Source organism: Athene cunicularia (assembly GCF_003259725.1).
Source record: "Athene cunicularia isolate RWA chromosome 4 unlocalized genomic scaffold, athCun1 chr4_part1, whole genome shotgun sequence".
Classification (NCBI taxonomy): Eukaryota; Metazoa; Chordata; class Aves; order Strigiformes; family Strigidae; genus Athene; species Athene cunicularia.
The window spans coordinates 25,314,728-25,331,482 of NW_020799098.1; the positions used below are offsets into that span (position 1 = coordinate 25,314,728).

At 39.1% G+C, this 16,755-nt stretch overlaps 1 protein-coding gene across 13 annotated transcripts in view; it reads right to left on the bottom strand.

Moving 5' to 3' along the window:
* The window catches only part of APBB2 (amyloid beta precursor protein binding family B member 2), a 131,116-nt gene extending 116,056 nt beyond the window's left edge, over window positions 1–15,060 (bottom strand). For 11 of the 13 annotated variants that reach the window (XM_026846534.1, XM_026846542.1, XM_026846535.1 and 8 more), the window contains exons 1-2: window positions 14,986–15,060; window positions 430–539 (exon numbers count right to left, since the gene is read on the bottom strand). In XM_026846534.1, the coding sequence (XP_026702335.1) occupies window positions 430–475 (46 nt within the window). In that variant the 5' untranslated portion in view covers window positions 476–539; window positions 14,986–15,060. Of the gene's footprint in view, window positions 1–429; window positions 540–14,973 lie in introns of all 13 variants that reach the window. The other 2 variants (XM_026846533.1, XM_026846543.1) reach the window with 2 other exon arrangements.
* Window positions 15,061–16,755: the final 1,695 nt, after the last annotated feature.

Sequence of the window (16,755 nt, forward strand, 5' to 3'; positions counted from 1 at the left end):
GCATATAAATGATCTGAAGACATTAGCTGAAGTTGTAAGCAATTAAAGCTATAGTGCACAATAACGTTTTAGGATAAGCTCAAGTAGTTTGTTAATTTAAAGGTATCTGGTACGAAAAACTTGGGATAGGAGTGAAGAACCCTGTAATAAATGAAGCTGGAGACCTTGAACACAAAACACAGCACAAAACACAGCACACTGCAGTAGACTTGTTCAAGGCACACCACAAGCTGCTTTTTAAAGTTCTAGAGAACACTTTTGCAGTTTAAACATAAATCAATATACTTACCATTTGGGTACACACACAGGAGAGCTGGCATCAATTAGAATATGTCAGCATCCTTTATAAGCACTATTTCAAAATTTATAAACTTAGCAGCCTTCAAAAGTAATAAAGCAACAAATAAATTAGACCAATTGCATACATACATGAGCTGCTTGGCCGATAGTGAGCCCCTGGGTACCGCCTGCCCATAGTGCCAGTCAGCACATTACCGCACGCTGTCAGCTGCTTTCAAAGTACAGATCGAAACGCTTAACTGAGGGAGAAGAAAAAAAAAGAGTGAAGATTTAGTACAACAGCTGTATCTTTTTCATTAAAATGCTAATGACCCCTACAAATTTCAGTATAACTACGTCTATAAATTATTCATAGTCATGTTGTCAAAGGAGATGAACTGTTGTGCTACACATGCAGCACAGATTTATTATTAGTGGTTGGCCTCCATTAATAAGCTTACATCAATTTTAAGGCACAAAGAAGTCTCAGGTCATACAGTAGCTTCTTTTGGCTCATGACATAGACAGAACAACAAACACTGTAAGAAAGAGTTTGCTTTTTACTTTAAACACAGTTAGCCAGTAGGTGAGATTTAGTAACAATGTTGTCTTAAATTCTGTGAAGTAATCATTAAGCAACAAGTTTATGAACAGTTTGCTATATAAGTAAAATTTCTCCATGCTTTGTAACACTGATTGCTTTGAATCTGTCCCTAAAAGCCAAAGTGGTTTTTATTTCCCTTTATTTCATTTTCTCCTTTGCTGAAAGGATCAAAAAACCCACAAAATCTGGGGAGTGTTTTTCCTAATTCATTAAGGATTTTTACTGTGTCAGGCTGCAGCTACAAGCACAAGCTTGTTCTATCCAGGAAACAGAGAGAAATATCGGGACATAGGTGAAATAGCACTGCACCAAAACTGGCAGATTTCCACAAACCAAAAGATTCTGAAGTTCCCTGACTGAACAGAACACCAGCTTCCTCCTAAATTAGATAAGCCTTTTACATATATTGGCAACCATGCAGTTCTCCGCTGAGCTGGTCTGGGAGTCTACACAGCTGAAAAACTCCACGTCAAGATGTTATTTTCAGCCAGATTAGGCTCCTGAACTGGCTCATGGTGGTTGCACTAGTATTGTTAGGTAGTGAGGACAAATGGAAAGAAGAGGACCATGGCAGCCTGTGCTTAAAACGACTTAAAATGCAGTCGCATAACACTGATACAGCCTCTGTGGATTACTTCTGAAATATAAACACCTCTGACAATGCAAAAAACAGGTAAAAATCTCTATTGTTTCCCAAATCAGTGCTGACAAATTGTTCCTGTTCAACCCTCCTCAATGGAGAAAGTTCAGCGAATCAAGGAAACAGTACTCTCTTGCAACAAAAAGAATGCTGGCTGTTAAGACAGAAAGTCAGTGTTAATCAGTAAAACTCAAAAAAATCCATTCAATCAAAAAAACCTGCATTTCTTTTGCAGGGTAACATGGGATCACTCTTTGCCATGGGCCAAACAGACCTTTTCAAATCTTTACAGTGGCCTACTAATTCAGCACATTATAATACTGTGCAAGGAAAAAAAATGCAGATGGCTGCTTTTAAAATTTACATATTTAATAGCAGAAAAAAAATAAGTCTCCCCTTACCCCAAATTCAGTACCATTTCTACTCCCCTCAAATACCTATGCACCTTTTTCACTATTCATAGCAGAATACAACAGAACAGTCCTTATCTGTGCAAGGATTTAAAAAAAAAAAAAAATACTGAGGGGAAACAAAAATTGTAACCAGATGACAGTATTTACAATTCTTTTCCCTAGCTTGTGAAAAACTTTGATCAGTATGTATGGAGCTGCAAGATTACTCATTTTTTCATACATGAATTCTTGTCTTTTTATACTTTTCTAAAGCAGTAACATTCACTAAATTATATCAAATGTCTACATTTGAGACATGCTGTTCCTTCCCTACCTAGCAGCACCACAGGAGAGGGGGCCTTCTGTGCCTTACAATAGTAAAAGAACTAACAGATATAAATTAAAAATCCCAAACCCCACAATTATGCTCTCAATCAATTGAATCAAACTAGAGTACAGTTCTCCTAAAGAACTGTGCCCACCATGGGAATAAACCACTCTTTGGAGAAGTCAGGTGGGGAACCAAAGGTATGACTATTTTAAATATCACGTTTTAAAACCCCAGAAATTTGAGTAGACAAGACAATATAAAAGATATATTTTCATTATAGCAAAGGTTTCATCAGTTACTGTATAAAATGGGAACTGCAAAGATTTACAACCTGGATTAAAGCCAACTATCAAAAATCAATTTAGAAGCAAGTGCCACATAGCAAGTGAAGTTAAACTGCCCTGCAAAACAACAGTGATACTGGGTAGTACATACCAGCAGGGCCATACATAGATCAAGACAAAGATGCTACTTGGGTTTTTTTCCTTTTTTTCAAGAACCATCTTTGAATTGTGACCAGAATAGCCAAAGCGACCCACCTTTTAGATACATCCACTCACCCAGGTGAATCTCAGAGGGACCCCTGAGCTTCAGCAACCTCAGGGAGCTCCCACAAAAATGTAACTGACCTTGTTGGCATCCAAATGACACAGCTAAATAATCTGAAAACTAGCACTTATCTTCCATATACATCCATGAGAACAGTAAACAAAACAGAAGGAGGTCTCAAGTACTCCTTTAGAAACATCCAAATACAATATATGTACAGGTTTGGATTTTGTTTTGTTTTTAAATGTACACAACTTAAATATCCGCAACTGCACATAAATTCAAGTTAAATGTGATTTTAACTAGTATGTCAGATCAGGTCTTCTTAATACTAGTTTTTAACCTGCTCGCTCACACTTGTTTTGTAACAGATGTGTCTTTTAACTGCCTTCTGGGTTTTCTGATTATTATTATACTGCAAAATTGCTTTTTAAATGTTTTATAGTGATTTTTACATCTTTATACTTAAATTAAAAACTACATACACACTAATGCACATACAGCCTTACAGTTTCTCTTCAAGAAATGTTTTGATTTGGCTCTGCCTGAAGGGCTTTTTGTCCTTTCTTGATGATCTTCCCCAATTTGTTTCAGGTGACCAGCCCCACGCTGAGAGCATTACAGACAGCCATGGAAACAAAATCTGAGCACTATCGCTGATACCTGCCACCCAGGGGAGCACCTGAAAGCACTATCAGCTTCACCTCGTGCCAAGTCTTCTCTATGAACTGTGATGACAAGAACTACCAGCTACTCATCATCACACATAACGAGGGCATAAATCAACTTGCAGAGAGGCCTGCCATGACTTTCAGCTGAGGCTGTCAGCTTCCTAAGCTGTTTTCTTCACCGAGCTTCTTTTGTTGTGCCTCTTTACATTTCTTAATTTTTATAACTGCTACAGAAGTTTCATTGTACTTGTATTCTTTTAACACTACCAAAAAAAAACCCTATATATTTTTTTTAAATAAGAGGCAATATGGCAGGCACACAGCATCAAGTTTTCTTGGGCTAATTTAATTATCTTTTGTTTTGAGGACAAACAACTCACAGTCTAACCTTCATACTTTTAATGGACATTAAACCTGTTCTGGGTTTCACCCAAATTTATTTTTTCATGCATGCTGCTGCTTATGAGGTTACTAAATGGCCAGCTAACTCAATCTTCCCTGGTTTTCTACAAGAAACATTAACTACAAATACGTGTGTGTTCAAACACAAGTACATTTATACTGCTGCTGCCATAATCTTATTCACTAACTGCCAACAGATCTACCTTCACATGCCCAACCAAGAAAAAGGATATGGGGGGAAAAAAAAAGAGATGACTGCAAATTACCTACAAGAAGTCATCCAAGTGTGACTGACTACATCATTCAGTGCTCACAAGGAACAGCTACACACAGCAGGGAAAGAAAAAAGGTTATTGCATGACGTTTCTCAAGGGAAAACTACTCAAGAAACTACATTCCAGTACTCTCTGGGTGATATTCTGACAAACAACACAATTCCACCTTTGAGGTCTTGCTTTGAATACCAGGAAATAGCCCTGCTAGGGAATGAGTAAGAGGAATGCCTTGCATTGTTTTAAAAAAGCACAGGGGCCACAGGTCCTATATAAAATAGGCCCACTATAGCAAAGGGTTCAGATAATGAAAGCAGTTGATTTAAAAAAAAAAAATAAAAATCAGCCTGTAAGGCTGGTTGATAGCTCATTTTAGGGCAAGAAAGTATTTTTGTATATACACACAGATTTTGTATATGCATGTACATATTTGTATATATAATGCAAATATGCTTCCAGTACTCAATTGCTTTTCACTTTGCCTGCATTCAGCTACTCTGAGCATCACATGTAGGACAACATTATCAAAACACAATTTAACCAAGCAAGTGAAGTGTGTAGCCAGGCCATTAGGAATTTGTGCTGCTGATTTCTGGAGGCACATACAGAGACAGCACATTCATTTTCTATGCTGAGAACCGCTATCAGATGCAGATCTCTCAAGCCAGACTGCCTACTGAAGAAAGCATAATGTTGTCTACTAGCCAAATATCTTCTATCATTGTGAGTGAGACCTTTTTTGAGGTCATTAATGATTCGTATCCATTATTCTTCATCTAATAACTACCACCTTTTTTAGAAAAAGGTATTGCCATTTCAGGGATTTTAAAATTTTTTTCAGAGTCTTCTGTTACCTAAGAGACCTATCTGCCTTCCAGTTTTGTCTGGGAGCACTGACATCCAGGAAGTTATGCCTTCCCACCACCTGCCTTTGCTGAGAGGCAGGAAGCTGCCCTGCTTACTGAAGGACTCGTTCGCATCATCCCCCCTTGCTGGCACAGGATAAAAGCCTTCTGGGAGACGGAAAGCCAACCATAACCCCATGGCCAAGGCAATGTCCCAGAGTGAGCACAGGACAGGATGGAGATCCAGTGATCTGTGTTGCCATGGCACCAGGGATGAGTGGGGGCAGGGTAGAGGCCACGCAATACCATTCTTACACTTTTCTCAAAGAACATTTGACATAACTATGAGGATTTGTCTCCTGCTCTTCCCCTTCTCTCAGGGACTGTTTTGCAGTACTCTGCAGACTTTATCTCTAATTCTTCCTCTTTTCCCAAAAAAAGTTCACACCTTGCACCAAGGAATGTGCTGTGTTGTGTCAAGAAACAATGGCTTGACCACAGTCATCCACTCACACATACATATACAGATAAATACTACTCTGAGTTTGTATCTAACTCGGAGAGATAATAATCCAATACCAAATCAGAGGGACAGATTGATGGATTTGTGATCCTCGTCCCTTCTCTCAGAAGGGACACCTTTCGTTAAGATTTGGGCCCTTGGCTATGCTGAGTGATTACATGGGAATTAGGTGTGTGTGATTGCAATCAGGTTTTGCGTGTAGTGTTATATAGCAACCTGCAGTCTGTGCATTTATCATAGGCAATCTCATAGAATCTGTAGATGTTGCATAAGAATAAACCATACTATTTGTGAACGTGATGGCTTCTCTTGAATACAACCGGACCTACAGCACACGGGCTGTTCGTGCATCTGGTGTCAGGCCTATAGTTATGGCCTCAACTGGCATACCTATTAAGAGACAAATCCAGCCATCCTTAGCTCCTCTAATCTCTGAGGACCAGCTAGATCACAAGGGGATTAATCTCTTACCAAATTAATTCATTACCTTAAATGCAACAGTTTGCCACACTTGGACCTGTCTGGGATGCAGTATAACCCAGATACCAGACTGCACAGACACCTGAAAAGTCTTGTTCTGCTCAAAAAGCCTGGCAACTACTCCACCATTTCTCCTTCCAACAAATTCACACTACTCAAATTCTTGTTTCTTGCAATCATTCTTGCATGCAATTCTCTGTTCTGTATAGTTTTTCGTTTGCCTTTGTGCTTCTGAATTTCCCCCATACAAGTTCCTATTTGGATGCTTTTCTTCTTTGACATTTTTGAGAGGTCATTCACAAAGGCTTTTCTTACTCTTGGTCATCTTTTCCAGGTACTGTATTACCTGCCTGCTTAGTTGCAGTTTCCGTACACTAATGTGGGGACTGACGTTACTATTTCCCACTCTGTTCTGGGGGATATCATCATTTTTAGTCACTTAGACAAAATTCCTACAGTGTCCCTAATTTATGTTTCAGGCTTTGTCAGAGTCCGTAACTCATCAAAAATGTGTTTTCCTGAAATTTAGCATTTCAGTACTTCGGCAAGCTGAATTCAAGTCATTCATGGTCCCCTCTCCTAAATCCCCTGCACAGATGATACATATTTTCTCAGTAACACACACCTGCTTTTTATATGTATTTATTCCATATAGGTCATCATAATGCATATTTTGTTCAACCAAGCAGTAAAAGAAAGCATCAGGACATTTTATGTGTAACTATACACTTCATAAACATTTTAACATGAAGAAAAATACTGTCTATAATATTGGCAGTTTGTTATAAATCAAGATAACTTCATTCACTCCAGTGCAGCTACGTTAACTGCTATCAGCTAACAACCTCAATTTTAATTGGTCTTCAGTGAGGATTTGTTAAGTTAGAAGTTAAGTTGCACACTGGAAAAGAAAAAGTTCAAAGTTACAGCTGACAATACTGCCGTGCTTTGAGCCTCTGGGGTTGCAGCGAGGTCGTGCTGCGTGCCAGAAGGAAGCCTGGCAAGCTGTGGAGCCGTGCTGGAGCGCAAAGGCATTACACGATCAAAGCAATCATTGCCAGGTAACGCAGATCTTCCTATAAAGCCTAAAACAAGGGGGCGGTATTTAGGATTGCAGTGATGCATTCTGAATCTCATTTACACCAAGATAGCGAAAAGCATTTTTCAAAGCTGTCAGGTAACAGCAGTAATTCTGAATGAGAAGATGCTTATTTCTTCTGAAATCAGAGATGCCACTGTGCTTTTGTTTTCTGTGGGAAGCTTTTCCAGTGCAGCTAGGCTTTCTGTTACAGCATTTCATCACTACTCTCCACGACACACACACACCACACCACACCACCCCCCCGGCCCCCCATAATCTTGTAGGAACAAATACAATGTTGCTGCTGTCCTTCCAATAAGGGATGCAAAACTTGGAAGCCGAGACAAAACAGAACCAGAAACTCCAGAAAAATATCACAATTTCTGTGTTTGCCACGTCTCAATTAATGGGATGAACTACAGCTTTTCTCTTCAAACTGGTGTATCTGTTAAACCAGAAACATTCACCAACTGTTCAGACAGAAAAACAAAAACAAAACCACCACCTTCTTCTTCTTGCTGGTATCCTCCATTAAATACTGAAATGTAATTTAAATGAATGATTTCATTTTATTACTCAAGACAAAAATTCCCCATTTACCCATCTTGTCCATTTGCATCTAAATGATCCAATGCGCACTCCCTGTGTTTTACCCTTCCATAGCAGCAGTGAGCAAGGCAGAACTCACCTACTGCAGCAGAACTCACCTACTGCCAGAAGACCAGGATTTCAAGCCAAGACTGTTTGTAACTCCCACGGTTACCAGAAAGCCTCAAAAGCCAAGCTGAATGTAAGATAAAGCTGAGCTCAGCTGTTTTCCAGTGTGTGAGGACAGAAGAGAATTGTAAAGCAATACAAAAAAACCTGCACTGATATTTCTTTAAACAGTTCCTTCTGGAATTGTTCTACCACCAGCAGATACCCTCTGTGGCACTTGTTTTCACTGTCCCAAGCAGCCTCCAACTCTTTCTACCTTGAAAGCAAAATACCAAAACAAAATCACAACAGTTCTGTTCTTATTACTCATTTCTCCTGTCATCAGTTTCCTATTTTTATTTAACCCAACCAATTATATCCCCCAGTCTGCAATGTAAGTCACAGCATGAGCCGTTACTGCTCCTTGGGGACCTGGTGGTAGCAGATGCAGTAACAAATGTAGTACAGGTTATATTTTGAAACTTCAAGATAGAGATTCTTCTGAAAAAAAGTTTACCCTACCATTTTTACATATGAATATATATATACATACACCTTTATTGTATATGTTTTCTATATAAATATATAAACCTTTATGCATATTTATATTGGGGGGGGGTGTCTGTAACTGCTTCCTGACCATTGGACAACCAGCTAAAATACTATTTACAATTCAAAGCAGATGAACAACACTGAAGCGAACCGTTACTTTAACAAGATGTTATTTTACCCGTGGCAATGGAAGGCTGTAAGATACTAACACAGGCTTCCTCCATGCTTGAATTTGGTCTCAGACACAGTATACAAACTTCAACAGCCCAGACTAACACAACTATCTTCAATTATTTTTCAGACACCATAAAACCAGGAAGACTTAGGGAACAATTATCAAAACTATTGTACAGGAGCTTTGATGCAGAGGGAAGTGCAATGTTTACCTTGGGGAAGTTAACAAAAGAGAACACAAAGAAAGGTCCAAATAAATGGTTCAGTGGAAGCAAACTGGGAACTTCTCCTTTTGACACAATAAGAGAAGAAAGGAAAATGCAAATTAACTGAAAGAGTAGAATATATTGGATGACAAAAGGAAATTTCAATTAATGTTATTGTTAATAATCTTGTCACAAAAGGCGTTAGTGAAATCTGCTGGTGACACAAAATTTGGACAGTCTGCTTCAAGGAGAAAGATGGAATCACCAAATGGAAAACTGCATGCTGAGAAGGAGCATAACAGTAATGTAACACAGAACACAAAGTCATTCATTCAAGGAATCACTAAGAAATTCTGCTGTCAGTGATGCAAATGTTTGGACATGACGGAAGGAAGAGATCCAGCTTCATTATTAGGGCACTGACCTGCTCTGAGTTTCAAGTTTGATGAATGCGTGGAGGAAGGCAAATACATTCTCTGGTTACAGCCTTTCCTGCAGAGCTATGAAAACACTGACACCATCGTGCCCAGACCTCATCTAAAACAGCCCAGTAGCATCTGGTCCCTCACACACCAGGGATTAATGGAAAACACAGGAAATTGGAATGTAATCAAGGTACCAGATTTCTGTCTTGTACAAGGATATTAAGGGTTTGGCTTACAGATAAACGAAAGCTGAGAGAAGCAACAAAAATTTTAAAGTGCAATGTTGGCACAGGAAACAAGTGCATGTAAAGCAGTCATTGCTAAATTTAGGCTGGAAATTAGAACATACCTAACATCAGAGAAAGGTGGTCCATGAACAGCCTTCCGAAAGGGTATAAAATTGTCTGAAAGTTATAAATTGTGTAATATGATGGGAGTAAGCACCTGAATAGGAGACACTTTTTTCTGATGTGATTTTTTTAATTTAAAAAAAAAAGAGCATCAACGATTTTTCTGTGGAATTCACCAGGAGGTTAATGAGAATCTAAACAACCACCTCTGGACAATAATCCATCAGGGTTATAAAACTGCATGGTTATGGAATAAAAACAATATCCAAAGTTTAAAAAACCCACAAAAAACAAAAACCAAATCAAAATGAAACAAAACACAAGCCAAAAAAACCCCAAACATTAGGACCTGAGGGATCAAGTTTCAAACAGTAAGATTGCTTTCAACTAATAGGATTTGGAAGAAACTTTGTGAACAGATTTTTCACTCTGCCTTCTGCACAGTTTCTTGGCCTTCTTACTCCCCTGAAGCAGTCAAAATCAGGAATGACTGAAAGCAGATTAACTATTTCTGAAATATGATTCAGGATTTTAAATTTCTACTACTTTTTTTTCCTTTTAAAACTCCTTTTTCTAGGTGCAGTTACCAAGCATATGTCTGAATGTTTTTATTCGCCATAAACTGGACAACAGCTATAGTTCTAGCAACATAAGCAGTACCTTGCTGCTGAATGGAAAGAAGGACTAGAGTCTTATTTGTGGGAACTGAGCAACTCATTTACATTTCTGACAAGAAAACAATTCAGCCCTCTGGAGTTTTTTTGTTTGCTTTTTTTTTTTTTTAAACCCACAAGCATATGAAGGAAAAATAAATTGAAAGTCATAAGGAACTCATATGGACAACAGTGTTGTCGTATCCAAATAGAGTACACAAAATAAACCTCTCTGTTGTTTACAGTTTTGGCAGGTTTTATGGCAGAGCCATTTGATACATAGAACTCACATACAGCACCTCTATTGACTAAACAGTTGTCCATCAGACATACAAAACTCCTCAGCATTTTTGTAAATGAAGAAATGTTGGAAAGTGTAATTTCTGCAGCACCACAGGAAAAAAAGATTACTTTAAGATCATTTAATGAAATCAGAAAATAAAATGCCAGTGGTTTTTTATGTCTTTCTAGAAGGAAGCCACACAAACTACCTCTATAGCTCTCTAACAAAACCTCATGATCAATGTATCAGTGTCATACTAAAACACTTCTAAAAAAGTTAACAAAGTAGTAATTATACTGAGAATTATATTGGACTTTTAGTAAATGCACTTGTTTAGCCTCACATTCCCTCAGAAATAATGGCTGCAAGAGACAACCAAATCATATAATGTAGGATTTGTAGTTACATTTAACTAAAAGAGTATATGAAACCCCTATCTAGCATAGAGATACAAAACTTTGGCCAGCCTTCTTGGATGTTGAATGACATACAGTCATGACCCACCCTGCATCTGAATCCAGTTTCATACTAATGTCAGTCACCAAAACCACTTGCATAAGCAACAGAAGAGTAGTTGTGGGAGGCTCTAGCTGGGGCTCTTTGATTCTTTCCTCAAGGCTAATGATGACATGCATTTAGAATAATACAAGCATATTCCTGGGTACATACTTCCCTCTCAATTCACAACCCATATTGTATTGACAACCGCTGCAATACAACGTAAATTGTTCCTAAACTGACATGCCACATGCCATGTATTTTTGTAGCAATGCAGTGGAAAGGATTCTCAGCATCCAGAAAGAAAAATGTATTAATTGAGCCACAAGGCAAGACACAGGTCATTATCTGCAGTTATCACATATGAGTTCCACCTATCTTGATGGAAGAACTTATTCTTAGGAAAAAAACAATTTTTAAAATAATTAAACATATGTCAGAACAATCAGAATAGAGTTTCATGTTGTCACTGATGCTTTCTAATCCTGAGCTGTGAATAAACACATTACATATTGCAATACTCCATTAAAAAAGCAATTTTATTTCAGATTTTCTAAAGTACTGTTCATTTCTATTTCATGGTAACATTTTCCATTTTTTGACAGATAAGATGAAACTTAAAGATAAGTTTATTGGGGACAATAAACTACCAGCTCAAGACAAACGACCAGCTAAGATTCAATTATTTCTTTTCAGGTCTCTCCTCTCCATAACACCCACCCCCAAGGCAAGAGCTGTGTCCTTGGTTTGCAAGGACAATTGCTATCAATATAACATGAAATTTATTTCTTTTTGAAAGTATGATATACTAAGGTAGTAAAAAAGGTTGAACCATGTCCTACACTATCCAGTACTACATCTTCTGCTGTTACTAGTGGCAAAAGGTGATGAACAATGACAACACTGGGAGCAGAAGAACATTCACCTGCTGCAATTTGAGAAGTTCCACCCAGGGCTTCCTTCACAGTTTATTACTATTATTAACCAAATCAGTACCAGAGATTTAGCCTGATTTTGTTAATAACATCTTCCACAAACAATCAACTATTCTTTCCAGTTTTAAGTGACAATAACACAGCAGGAACTTTCTGATAGCCTCTGCTGAGCCACAGAGAGGTTTGTAGCACACTACTGGGGCGCTACCACAGAGTTACTGCCACCATATTTGCCAAGCCACAAGTAGTACAGATGATCTCATGTGATTTCAGCACCAAACAGGATATGCTGAGGTCAGGTAGAATGGGACCCATTAAACTCATCTCCTACAGGCTCCCTACCTGTGATAGTATGTATCACAGAATACATGTCTTTTGGGCCACAGCTGGACCTGTAGTTCAAGTTCAACCAACCTCATTGCTTTGTAGCCAACAGTTTTAAATGACTCTTAATAAGAAACTGTTTAACTAAGGAGCGGTCACCAATACAAGTAGATCCTGAGAGCAACCATGGATTTTCCACTAGCCTATGAAACAAACCATTGATTTTGGTTCAACCCCTAACAGAAAGGCACACACACTACAGAAATTACTGTCTCAGCAGAAATACTGCAACAGCCATGAATACGGAACTCTGTTATTAGCAGTCGAGATCCCACTGGGGCATGGAGAAACTGATGTGGCCTGAAGGACAACCTGAACTATTGCTATGTCCACACAGAGTTTGTTCTTGGCATGCACTTCCTTCCACCTTTAAAATTTACTCTGTAGACATATTAAACTTACAAGTGTTAATCCAGGGAAAGCTGGAAAAGAATTAGTCTGCTACAGCATCTGTGATCTCAGAGGATGTGGTGAGCACCAGCTCCACTGTAAGCATGACACCCATACCTTATCTGCAAGGCTTGCTGAAAGACTATGAAAAGCAGATATAGCTACTCATGTAGTTGAGCACACATCAACTCCATTACCTCCAAAACCCATTGTTATCACAAAATGAGCAACCTTTACTTTTAATTAAAGCTAGGATCTGGCAAGCTGTATCCTCTCTGAGCAGCTGGGGTGAGGAGTTTCAACTGCATTAAGTAATGACTGAAGCGGTACTACCGTCAGCTTGGCATCAAAGCAGTCTGCCATGAGAATGCTGATTAAAGATTAGCAGGGATGGTCTCACAAAGCTGCTCGCAAGACACCTAGCTAATGCCAGGCCAATGGCTGCACCATGCCCTAGCCGAGTGCTTCTTGAGAGTAAAACAGAGACCAGGCAAGCATCATGCATCAAGCAATTCACCTAAAGATGATCTGAGGGACAGGCCTTTGGGGAAATGGACATGGCTGCAAAGAGGAGTAAGATGAATTAGGGTGACTGGTCCTGTTAAGGTGAAGGTCCTCAACCCAATTGCTGCTTCTTCAGGAAAAAGTCTGGAATCTCATTTAAGGAAAACTATGAGGACCCCTTACTGATACATAAAATAACTCAGGACAGCCAGAGGACTTACAGGCTCTTCTAGTGAAAGGGATAAGACCAAGAGGGAAGAAAAAAAAGAAGAAAAAAAATTACATGCGGATGACCTAGTATATGACACAAATTATTAATTTGCACGGCAACTCTTATGTTTTGGAAAAATACTGCTCAGTTCCCATGTAAGAACTGAGGCTCTGTCAAGTAGGTATAGAGACTAAAGAAAAACAACTTGGAAAGAGAAGTTGCATCATTAGCCCAGTATCCTGTGTATGCCCACTAAGTCTGCTTGATTAACATACATGAAAATCATCAAGACCAAGACTACCCCCAAACTCTTACAAAAGCCCTTAAGAGCTGTCTTACTGCACTGGCTAAAACATTCGTGTCTCGAGCAACTGCATGCCATCATGAGATTAGCCCTGGCGAGAGTCCCATCATTCTTTCTGTGCAAAGACTGCTTTAATAAGAAGTATCTCGCCTCACCAGAGTGTAGTTTTATTGGGGGAGGTGGGGTGGGGGGAAACCTATAAAACCTCTGAAATTTTTCAGGATGAGAAGTCCTTTGTAAATAAGGAATTCTCTGGGAAAAGTGCAGCATGAAAGATCATTTTCTAAATCTATCTTTCATCTAAGTACTAGCATTTATCTCCTCTCTACATTTTAACTAACCAGCTAAAGAGGAAATATACAGCATAACAGTTTGCAGCTGTGCACCCCACAAGTAAAGCAAGAACTTGAGGCATGCATAAGATTTGCTCAGTGGCATACATCTGAAAACTCCGCCAGCTCACCTCCAACAGTTAGGACTGTACAAAATAACACCCTTGTAAGGATCACATCAGGAAAAGCCCTGAAGAGTGCTGCCACATTTCAGAAAGGTGGAACAGCAATCCTGATGGAAAAACTTCGTGCCTCTGGCAGCAAACTGTGCAGTTTCTCTGCCAGTACAACTGCTGGTATGGCACAAGCAAACCTACAGCTGTGGTTTAGGCCCAAGTCTTTCAGCTGACAGCACTTTCTTTGTGGGCAGACAATGCCAGACCTCTCATACCTTATTTTTGAAGACAAGAAGCCCCATGACTTGCCAGGTACTAGGAGGTATGTCCTCAGCCTATAAGGTCACATGAGAAGGAAGGGAAATCCACAGCGCCAGAGGCTGCTGGGGATCATGCCACCAGATAATCCCTCCGCATAGATGGCCTCAGCTGGTGCCTCCCTCCCACTCCGAGATCCACACAGAACCATTTGAACACACCACTAGAGACTGCACTTTTGCTGCACAGAACACTGAAATCCAACACGATGTCTGCATTAACAGATAGTATTACTGACACCACAGAGGAACAGCGATACTATGAAACACCTTTGTTGTGTACAGCCTTTTCTCACATGAGGTACTTTGTAGTGTTTTGTCACACAAGTACATCCAATCCGCAAGAATGAATAAACCAAGAACTGCTCCTGCTGGAGTACTAGAAGAGCTGGAGCACTTTGTTAACAAACATCATGATAAACACATGATAAACAAAACAGTAAATACTGCCTAGAAATACAGGTAGCTCGGGTCTTTGTGCTGGCAGAAATCCGAGACACTTTAGTGTTTGAGATGTGGGACAAAAACAGTGCAGAAAGAGCCCCCTCACCCCAAAGGATGCCCGGACATGGACCAAGTTACTTACTCTCCCCAGCTCGCTGGTGGAAAGCCCGTACCAGAGCACCAGCACCCTTTCAGGTTGCTGCAGAAATCAGGTAAACTGCAAAACAAAAACATGTCACATATTAGAGTTTTCTTTCATGAAGAGCCAAGGAATTAATGAAAACTATTGAGCCCACAAAGGTACAGGTTACTAGAACAAACACACCCAGCTGCCCTCTGCAGCAGTGAGAGCCAGCAAGGCAGTGGGAGCCTGGGGATCAGACAAGCACAAGTGACTGAGTAACCCAAACAGTCACCTTCAGTTTAAACCCTTAAAAGCCATCTGCATTCAACTATGCACATGCAGGAGAAATAAAAGCAGAAGAGAGGATCCATATACTACAGTGGAGGGATCTTCCCAAACTGGACATGTGTTGCAAGCTGCTGTCAGACAGCTCGGGCATGTAAGAGACATGCTGCAAAGCATGCTTTAAATTCCCTCTCTCTGCGCTGCACTACAGACCTGCATTTTCCCCATGCACAAACACTGAATATCACAAAGAAAATTAATTTAGATGATAGGGATGACCTTCAAGTTAGAAAAAAGCAGCAAAAAGTTCTCACTAAACAGTACGTTCATAACCTGATTTAGAAAATAAACTGAAAAATCATCTCTTTAATTATGCTTGCATTCAATAGACATCAAGTATATCGTATATCAGCATCACAGTCATTCCCCAACCATTCTGCCCCCTGGTAAATGATTACATTAATGCTATGGGTTTTGGTACTGAAAAATATTTTGGGATTGTTGCCACACAGTGACAGAAGTGAGGTTGTATCCCCATCAAAAGATACTCCATCTGCGGTGGCAGATCTGTCAGTCAAACTAGGGTTCTAGGATTCAAGGTATTATTCAACTTTATATTTGTTCTCCCATCTGGAGAAAATAAATATGCAAGACCAAAGATACAAATCTCATTTGTTGTAGAGCTTAACTTTTTTTTTTTTCCTTTGTTAAAGCAAAAAATCAAGTCAAATTATATTCCATTTTAAAAAGATTTATTTTTCCTGTCCCAGTTCTAACAGAAATGCAAGGAAGTACTATGACAGAAGAGATCATTTATGAGAGCTAAAAATGTTCTTGTTAAAAACCATATTTGTTATTTGGAAACTTGAAAACAGACCTTTCTATAAGCCAGATGAAAAATAATTTTAAAATACAAAGCTTTTTGAAGAAATCAAGAAAATATAACCATTTCAATAGTGAAACTGCACTTTTAAAAAAAAAAAATCTTCAAGGGAGCAGGAAGAAAACAGAACAATACCCATTAAACTTAATATTCTAACCCAATTTAGCAGGCACGTTTGTGGACTTTTGTATCAAACAATCAGATTTCAGTATTCAACAGAGAAAAAAAAAAGGGAGAGAAAGAAAACACACTTTGTGTCAAAACCTTCATAGCAGTAAAGCCAAGAAACTAGAGATTTCCTTCTGTTTGACATTCACAGGTTTTACATAAACACAACTTTCTGGGTTAATGTTGAGACCCCATGCTTCTTCACAGACTGGGCATACATGCTAGCTTTTTTCCAAATAATTTTAAGGGGTTTCTTCCCAAGATAAACAGATGCATCTGTTCTGGCACGGCCATTTTTATAATTAACTCTTCATCCTATATATGAAACCTAATTTGCTCTAAACCAAGCCTAATGTGACTGCCATTGAAAGAGTAGTTAAACAAAACAAAACAAACCACCCCCCCCCCCCAAAAAAAAAAAAAAAAAAAAAGGCAACAGCTCAGAAAGCATT